The sequence below is a fragment of the Etheostoma spectabile genome, chromosome 1 (assembly GCF_008692095.1).
Source record: "Etheostoma spectabile isolate EspeVRDwgs_2016 chromosome 1, UIUC_Espe_1.0, whole genome shotgun sequence".
Taxonomy (NCBI): Eukaryota; Metazoa; Chordata; class Actinopteri; order Perciformes; family Percidae; genus Etheostoma; species Etheostoma spectabile.
Genome location: NC_045733.1, coordinates 12,564,464 through 12,574,138, shown reverse-complemented (window position 1 = coordinate 12,574,138; position 9,675 = coordinate 12,564,464). Strand labels below are relative to the sequence as shown.

Sequence of the window (9,675 nt, the reverse complement as noted above, 5' to 3'; positions counted from 1 at the left end):
AAAATATCCGATTGACAGTGTGATTTTTGTGGGCTGAATCTGATTGGATTTTAGCGACACAAATAATGAATAAGCATTCAAGCCATAAGTCAGGGATGTTCTTTACAGCATCCTGTATATGAATATATCAGAATGTGCATAATATTGTGCAAAACATTGTCCAAACATTTCACTAACCTATTCATTGCTTGGTGATGAGCAGCTAGAGTACAATGGGTTTGAGAGCTGAAAACAGCTGCTAGCAGTTGGAAACAGGGTTAAAGAGAGCAGTGAGATGGAGCCATTCAGTACATTTACAGGCTGTGAGTGGAGTTTTAAAGCCCACACATACTGCCAAATGGCTTTCAGTATGACTACATATATAGCTGCCTAATACCTGTTCTCCTGATGCATTTTCTCACTGTGTACACCACTAAAATAGTAGTGTACATACTAAATAAACACAAAGTGACTAGATGTACTAGTGCTAAATGTTACCAGATTAGCCTGCTTAGCTATAGTGTCCTCTGGCGTTTAGCATCCAATGCGCCAGATCTTTCTCATTCTATATACTGTTTTACAATTCCCATCTCTATTTCCTCCTCTTCCACCCTTTATTGTCAATGACTAGGGTTTTAATGATTACATCTGGCGGTGCCACAAATTAATTCCTGCCTCTCTGGCAAAAAGCTGTTCCCCACCTGATTATGCAAAGCAGGCCTACATTCTCTCCCTTTGAAGTGGAGGAAAAGCTGCTCAGAGATTCTCCCCTTGAGGAAACACTGCAATGTGAGGAACATCAACAAGCCAGAGTTCACACAAAGGTCAGCATCATGGTTAACCTCAATGAAGCCCCACTTCATCTCCACATCTCGCTACTTTTAGGTTGTTGATTGTGGGGGTAGATCGATGCTCTCATATCAGAGACTGACGCTACTTTTCAAAGACACGCAGAAATGCAGCAAAACTGGGACAGCCAATAAAAAAAAGCCATATAAATGCACCCAATAACGTTCATGTGCATTGCCACGGAGCAGTTGCATGAAACCGGTGCAAGGCTCTTGTAGCACCTATTTCAGTTTTTCATAGGCTCACTAAGAGCCACCAGCCATATATACTTGCAAGGCAGAAATAAGGGTTTTCACACATAAGTACCTTTGCAACAGCATACTTTGTCAGTCTGTTATGTTCAAAAGGGTAAAAATATATGAATTATTGTGTGTTATTGTCTACAGTTACTTTCAAAACACCTTTTGGCTTCTGGTCTGAGCAATCACAGCCTGATGAAAAAATACAACCCTGCAATGAAATACACTACTTTTCAGTCTACTTTTCACTCAAGTGTGACACATGAACAGTCCACCCGGGTAATGAGCCAGTAAAAGAGATGAATCTGCCATCTCAATCACCCTGAAGGGAGGTGTAATGACAGATGGAAGATTATTGCTAGTGAGACTTGAAGCATGTGTTAATTCAGAATATTACAATGTAGGAAGGGAATAGCAGGGATAAAGAAAGAGAAACTGTCAATTTTTATCATTACTGCTCTTCCTGGTTATTAAACTAATCTTTCAGACAGGAACCGTTTAGCCTCCTGTTGAGCATGTAATGTCGTTGTGTTGACATTTAAAAGTGTTATGACACTTAGATGTTAAAAAACAAACATAGGACATAAACGCATCAGTATTACATTGTTCAGATATAAACTTTTAAATATTCAGTGGTGACTCGAACCAAGAGGTAATCATATTATAATAAATGCAACCTGATTTAGTTACTCAAGGCTTCAGGAGATGGATATTCTGAATTTGAGTTTCTGTGATGCCAAGACTTGTAATGCCATCTCTCGTTCTCCAACTACTACTCACCACAAGCTCTCACTCCTAATAAAATACACTGTGAATTCATTTTTAATATTAAACTCTTGCATCACAGTACATTACAGTCTTATAGTATTATCAATTTTATTATACCATGTGGACACAGTGTTATTAATGTGAAGCACTTAAAAAACATTTTCAGTCGATATCATTGAATTGGACATCTGCAGTGTCAGTAGTTTCTGTAGTTGCCGTAAACAATAAATCATAACAATAAATAAAAAAGGGGTGGGTTGCAGTAGGTAAAAAACACAATGAAACCTGTGATTATTGATTGTTTTTTTCCATTTGGGAGCAGCAGAAAAAACTGTTCTTAACACAACACTGGTACACAAATGTGAATTAGTACGTTTGTCAGTTTGTGTGAGTGAGTTACATGCCAGTTCTATAAGGTACTTTGCATCTTAACAGAACCCACAGGTAACAAATGTTGAACAAAGCAAATGTGTATGTTTAGCCACCTGCTTCCAAATATGTTTTCTGCACAGCAGGTTACACACTATTTCCTTCTTCTGATCCGAGACAAAAACATGGGTCCCCAGGTCTTGCCGGGCTGAGGAACCACTAAAATGCCAAGTCTGTGGCGATGAGAGGACAAAGTGCCATTCTCTGGCTGCAGGGATGGCTTGTGAGGTTTTTGTCCATGACCAGGGTGAGCAGGGCTAAATGTAAAGTATTTTGCTAAAGGAATGGCAATCTCCTCCCACAGGTCTTCGGGTTCAGCCTCTGGACAGTCATTCAGCACTGTCTCAACCACAGCACAGTTCTCAGAGCTGGACAGAGTGCACGTTGAATAGACCACAGCGCCCCCTGGACGCACCGCTGACAGTGCTGACCTGTAGAGAGTAGACGTATATTGCACTTCATTAGAGAACTTCCTCAATATTACACATTAGACATTTTGTGGCTCCAGAGGGAGCTGTGTGAAGTCTGACAAACTGCCTCAAGTGATTGACACTTGGTTTGCTGTCGGTTGGGTCTGAGGACTACAAGTTTGAATATGGGGAAAAAACTCTGGGGGTGTGGAGTTAGAAAGAAGTAAGCGACCGCTCCTCAGCTCTGCTTGAGGCTCAGCTCTGCTTGAAGCATAACACTGGCTAAACTGTCGAGTTGCATTGTCGGTAATGTAGGCACCAGGTTTTGAAAAGAAAGAAGAATGTGTGGAACAAAAAAGACATTATCTCCGGTTCTTTACTCTTTTAACATTGAAGTATCTAAATTATCACTTTACACAATTCTACAAAGCTGTATTATATTAAGTTGCATACACCTCCAATATACCGTATATGTCTGTCGAGTTTCACCTCCCTCAACACAGTAAAAGATTGTACTGATACAAGGGCTCTTAGTTGTTTTCAGTAGCTTTGAGATTCAAATGTTGATGAAATGAATTGACAGATGAAATTGCCATCCAACCTTATGTTATTTCACTTTATAGCACTACATTTGTAATCAATTTCTATATAGTATTTACATTGTTTACATGGGTGCAACTGTACAGTGCAGTGGAATATTTTTTTTTCTTACCTTTTTCAGACATTAATGGGTATATCACATGTCTTGAGTATTAACTGAGTGATGAGGAAGATAGTAGAGTACCACAAGGGTAACACATAGCAAACCCCTTTCTATGTTTGGGATTGGACTAACCTAAGCAGTTGAGCCTGGAGCGCAGGCAGCCTGGCTCTTTCCTTCAGTCTCTGTTCCCCCTGTTGGCTGCTGCAAGAATACAACCAGCTCCTGTCGTTAGAACATGGAGCATCGACTAAAACCTGCAACAGAGAGAGCAGGAAATGTGAGTAGTTCAGAGTCTGAGTCATAGTTCAAGAGTGTACTGTAAAGTGTACTGTAGTGGCAGCGGGAGACAGGATTAAAAAAGAAAAGCAAAAAGTAAAAAGTGAGAAATGTAAATAGTTAAAAAGCAGTACATATTTTCCCCACATAAACTCTGATACTTTACACCTCAGCTGAAAATGTTGCAACAAATCTGTCCTCTATACAGTACAGCTTGAATCTGTGCAGTCTTTTTGTACAACTATACTGCCTTTCAATCTTTGTTCCCACTGTGTCTCAACCCTTTTCATTCTGTGCTTTCCTTTTTTCTATGTTTTGGTCCATTATCAGTCACTTTGAGTCCTTTGAAACCTCCCGGCCATGTGTCTGCCTCTTCTTGGTTCCTATTTTGAATAAACGGTTTTCTTCTCTTCCACTGGGCTTATTAGTTTCTGTTCAAAGGCTCGCTGTTCTCATTCATTTCTAACCATGGCCTTGAAAAAAAAATTGTTAGACACTGAAGAAAAAATCTGTCACATGCTGTTATAAACAAGACTCCCGTCACCTTGTCATATGTTCCTGCTTCACTTTGACCAAAAGACCGTCCATCCTGTGCAGACACAATCACTCTGTTGATTAGTGACTGAGGCAGAAAAGACTCCAGGGTTTTGGCCAGCCAGTCCTGTCTGTGAGGGTCTGGTTCATTACAGCAGAGAAGTGCTGGAACACAACACAGGGCAGCATTTTTTGTTACCAGTATTCAATGCAAATAAGCTATGCACAGCAGACAATAAACAACCTAGATTCAACTTCAGGAACATGTCATTCTGTGTGCTATCAATACCCCTTAATAATACAGTAAGTTATGATTTGGTGTTATTTAAATCTAATTAAGTATACCTATTAATATGAGGTATTAGCTATATGAGTTAATAAATAAGAGTAATAGAAGTACCAATATTTAAAATGTAACAAGTCAAGTTATAACTTGATGTACAGTATACACTCAGCATTATATTAATCTTATTTTATCTTTTACTGCGTTGTACTAAATCCACTATCTTATACCTCTTTGCATGATAATAAATACAATCTAATTAAAGTTTGCAAAGCCCTTTGAAAACTTTTGTATTACCTGGGGTGGCACACTGTGTTATGGCTAAAGCTTTTCCCCCAGGGGCGGAGCAAAGATCCAAAACCTTCTCCCCATCTCTGACTTGCAAAGCCAGAACTGGAAGCAGGGAGGCCGCATTCAGGAGGTAGTACTGCTTCAGCTGGCCAGGCCTGTGAGGCTGAGAGGGAAACCGCAGTGGATATGGATGGATGTAACATTGTAATGTAGGACAGGGCAAACTAAGAGAAGGCTCTGATTGAAGGTCTTGACAGAGCTCATAAGAGGTGTTGTCAGGTTGGAGATGGTAGTCATTAGGAGGGTACTTGGGGATGTAGTCAGGTGGCAACAGAGACCCTGCTTGGTATTTAGAATTTGACAATGTTTGAGGCAGCAATGTGGAAAAGCCCTGTGATTGGAGAATCTGTGTGATGCCTGTCACAGTGGTGAAGCGGTTGAGCATGACCCCATACTGCCAAGAGTGAGGGTCCAGGAGCACGGCTCTGCAGGAGAAGAGCAATCCCGATAAAGGAAGAGTACAAACCGTGTCTGTCTGTATGCTGCAATATTAATTTCAGAGAAAATTTACCTTGCAGAAGGCCACAAGTCTCCAAGTTCCTGACTGTACTGCTGGTCAAAGTGCTCCAGTACTTGCTGACATGAAGATCTTTCTTTTCTGTGCCTTTTTGTTACCTATTACAAACAGAATGTAGTGAAAATCTTATCTTAAAACACTGGAAGAGGAATATGTACATTCTAGTTTAAAGTGGATTTCCCTATTAGGTTTATAAACACAAGCTGAATAAAAAAAAAATAATTGCTGTCTTTTGTCTTGTACCCTCGTTACTCCTGGTGGATGGTGAGTGCAAAAGCTGTCCTGTTAGAAATTATTACAGGTATATTTAATACATCTTATATTAAGATCTATTCATATATAAAGTTCAAATGGCTAAACGTAACATGAGTGCTCCATAAACCATTCAAGATGAACTGATCTGCTGCAACTGGGCCAAAAGAAAGGCAGTTGGCTCTAGATTTCATTTAATACAGTATTCCCTGTTCTTGTTTGTTCCATCTCTGATTGTAAACGCTGGCTATAATAATCATAAGACAAAAAAAGTTGCAGCCCTACTTGGTCCTACCATACATTTTTCAAAATTGGGAACATGTGTCCACATTAGAGATGGCCAAAGGCATTAATTAACTACCTCAACTAGCTTAGCGGGTGTTGCTGCAGCAGCAGCTTGTTGTCTCTTCGGTAAAAAGAGAGAGAGAGATCTGATGATTAACCTATCAGTACCATGATGCAGATAATTAAATGAACTTTATTTGTTTTTTTGACAAACAATTACTAAACCAGATGCTACGTCCTTTGTTGGTCTCAAATCTGTGATGTCATCAAGTATTTAGTCTGGAGCTGCTCCATAGACAATACATTGGAGAATGATTTTATGAACCCACAGAATGTTTGTTTTTTGTTGTTGTTGCCAAAAAAATGAGGTTTATTCTATTGTTCTTAGTTCTGAAACAGAAAGTGTATCCAAATAATAAGAACATTCCCCAGGGTCCCTATAACATCTTTCCCAATTCATTTTCTATGGAGCAGTTCCCACTTTTGGCACTCTTATCTTTTTGGTTTGGGAGAGAGTTGTTTATGTTTACGAATATATTTAGATATGAATACTGTAACATTACACCATACCTACTCATTACCCCATCTATTGGGCACATTTTGTTTTCTTCTTTTTCCTAGGGTTAGCCTGCCTTAAATTATATATATGTATATTTTTTTATTTACTTACTTATTTTTCTCTAAGTAAGGTTATAATGTTTCCTGGATGGAAATAAACATATTTTTTTGTATGATGCCGAATTGTTTAAGCATTATATAACATGTTTGTAAAATTTGCAAAAGAAAAAAAAGTAACAGGATATTTTCCCCGAACACATTTGGCCAAACTTTCATGAACTAGCTAGCTAGCTACTGGGGTTTCATCAAGCTAGTATTCAAGTCAAACAGGCAGTCATTATTACTAAACTTTATCTGATAAAACAAAGCGCCTTTAAAACTAAAAAAGGATTACATTAGATTAGCTTCACGCTATAACCTTATGTTAAATGTGTACTTTGACAGTAGCTGGGACAGAAAGGAGCTGAAAGCCAGCTAACTGCTGTCGAAAGCTTCCCCATGTACGTTGTGTTTACCTGGCTATGGGGGGCTCCTTGCTCGTTCAGATGTAAAAACACCTCGGGACCCGTGTGACAGTTAACCGACCCCCACAGAGCTGTTGGCTTTGGAGTTTTTAAGCAAATTATCCTCCACGCACTTGAAGGCTGGTGTATTATATACATATATTTAGACATTCGGATATGTATTTTACTTTGACATGTCCAATTACATTTATTATTGCTGTTGAGTTTCTTTGACCGTCAAAGAAAGAACCCTCCACGGGCACACGTGCGTTGGTAAAATCCATCCTCCCATCAACTATGAACGTCTTTCTTTGGTTCCACCAAACAAACAGCTGATTTTTTTCTTCCCAGCGTCTTTTGTTAGTGTAATAAAATATCACCCCTTCGCAAAATTATTATTATATTATATATATATATATATATATATATATATATATATATATATATATATATATATATATATATATATATATATATAAATAAATAAATAAATATATATATATATATATATATACACACACACACACACACACATAACGCTATACAACTATAACTATATTTCGTTACCCGTTATTCATATTAAAATATATTGTGTGGTCCAAAATATACTCTGCCTAGGATTACAATGTTTTCCCGGGTACGTTTAATGCATAGACTGTATATTATTATATATTATTAGATTACAGTCCATTCTGTTCTGCTTCTTCTCTACGTCATTGGCTAGCTAGACTCAAGTTACTAAAAACATTCCACTGAAAAAGTAGGTTTATGCTACAGGCAACATCTTTTAATATAATTATTTGATATTTCACGTAGATAACGGACATCTCTGAAATCAAAATACCGTTTTAAGTTACAACCCGTTGCTGGACAACAGGTGGCAGATTCGGTAAGAGTTTTTCTTTAGGTGTAGCTAGCCAGCTAGCTATGTAGGGAACGCTATGTGACCAACGTGGAGCTAGCTAGCTAAAACGTTACCTTGCACAGTGCTGAGGTCAGAGGGCTCGGCTAACGTTGGTGCAATTTTAGCTAGCTAGAAAACAGTTTTAGCTAATTGTCTTAACTAGCTACATTTGTGACAAGCATGTCGAGTCTACTTGAGTAATACACACCACAGGTGTTCCTTAAACTTGAGCTTACGTTATGTAGTAAATTAATTGGGATTGATGGACAAATAATTAAAAAAATCAATAAATAAAAACAATTCTGTGAGGCTACATCATAATATCTTTCCGGGAATGATATTAAAGAATATTTACGGCATTTACTATGTAACTGCCACATTTTGGGAATTTTTTTAATTTATATTAATGAGTTCCCCCCCAGCCTGCCTGTGGTCCCCCAGTGGCTAGAAATGGCAATAGGTGTAAACCAAGCCCTGGGTATCCTGTTCTGCCTTTGAGAAAATGAAAGCTCAAATGGGCCAATCTGGAATATTACCCTTTATCGCCCAGATAATTTGGCCCACCCATGAGAGAGAGACATTATGACTTTCAAACATAGACTAAATACAGTCTATGCTTTCAAACCAGCAGAGTGGCAATTGGTCAAGGCCACACCCCCAGCCTCCACCTTGTCCTTCCCTCACTCCTCCTCACAAGCTGTAGACCCAGAAATGGCACAGACTAAGGAAAGCTCATTGTGGGACTGGCGCTAGAAGCTGTAATTCTGCACCAAGGCTGAATTTTGGGAAAGAGACTTCTGATATATTTTTAGGGACCACTAAGGTCTATATTAAAACATCTAAAGAGCACAATGTCAACCTTTAACCATGTATCCAGCTATTTGAAATAGCTCATGTTACTGTATTGTGTTAACAATTAACTTAATGTAATATTGTATATTATGCAGGGTGTGAATGTTACCCTAGAACAAGTTCCTTACCAAGAACATTCTGCAGCTCCACCGTTGCTGCGGCCAGAGTTTAGTTCAGCCCAAGATGATAGGAAATACCAACAATCCACACCGTTTTCACCCAGAAGTGTGTGTGTGTGTGCGAAGGAGCCAGACATTAACTCCGCAGAGTGAATCAACTTACAAAAACAACCCCCACTACCATTTACAAATATACAAACACATAATGAATTAAACATTTTACTTCTGTTGGTTGTATTTTTAACAAAAACATTTGATTAAATATACAATATAATGGCAAAACCATCATTTAAAATGAATTGGGTTTGCCAGAGTTTCTTACATTAGTGGGTTCACAATCTTAAACACCAATGAACAGGAATGGGCAACACAATAAAGCTGACATCGCATTCAAGGGCATCTCAAACAGCTAATTCTCATCATAATTGTGATGTATCCCATTGCTGTATCCCACCGCAAATGCCTAATGGAGTTACATGGCAAACAGAATGAGGAATGCAACCATCAGACAGAAAAGACCCATAGCTTCAGACAGAGCGAAGCCCAAGATGGCATAAGAGAACAGCTGCTGCTTCAGAGAGGGGTTCCTGTTGAGAAAGAGAGAGGCAACTGAGACAAATTGGAGGTACAGAACAAAGTGTTGGACTGTTAGACATTTCAGTGAGCAGACAACCCCAGTGGCTTTCAAGATTCTCCATGAAGGTCTTAATACATGTTGACAAAATAATATCAATAACCCTGGGAAAAAATACAAATTGACACTCAAAGTCAAAATTCTTTTCAATGAAATTAATTTCTTGACCATGTAAACATTTGGAATCATATAGGCTATGTCTGTTAGTTTCATAGTTATTGCATTAAAAA

The 9,675-nt window shown here is 38.6% G+C and overlaps 2 protein-coding genes across 4 annotated transcripts in view; both read right to left on the bottom strand.

Annotated features, from left to right (window-relative positions):
* Nucleotides 1–1,921: 1,921 nt before the first annotated feature.
* On the bottom strand, nucleotides 1,922–7,286 carry nsun3 (NOP2/Sun RNA methyltransferase 3). The gene is made up of 6 exons (XM_032528466.1): nucleotides 6,949–7,286; nucleotides 5,333–5,436; nucleotides 4,768–5,246; nucleotides 4,198–4,352; nucleotides 3,510–3,631; nucleotides 1,922–2,695 (listed from the first exon to the last, which is right to left on the bottom strand). Exons 1-6 carry the CDS (start codon nucleotides 7,105–7,107, stop codon nucleotides 2,359–2,361), a joined length of 1,356 nt encoding a protein of 451 aa, XP_032384357.1. The 5' UTR covers nucleotides 7,108–7,286; the 3' UTR covers nucleotides 1,922–2,358.
* A 1,730-nt stretch (nucleotides 7,287–9,016) lies between these two features.
* The window catches only part of LOC116698904 (ATP synthase F(0) complex subunit C3, mitochondrial), a 3,474-nt gene continuing 2,815 nt past the window's right edge, over nucleotides 9,017–9,675 (bottom strand). For all 3 annotated transcript variants that reach the window (XM_032531264.1, XM_032531173.1, XM_032531348.1), the window contains exon 5: nucleotides 9,017–9,398. In XM_032531264.1, the coding sequence (XP_032387155.1) occupies nucleotides 9,284–9,398 (115 nt within the window). In that variant the 3' untranslated portion in view covers nucleotides 9,017–9,283. The remainder of the gene's footprint in view (nucleotides 9,399–9,675) is intronic.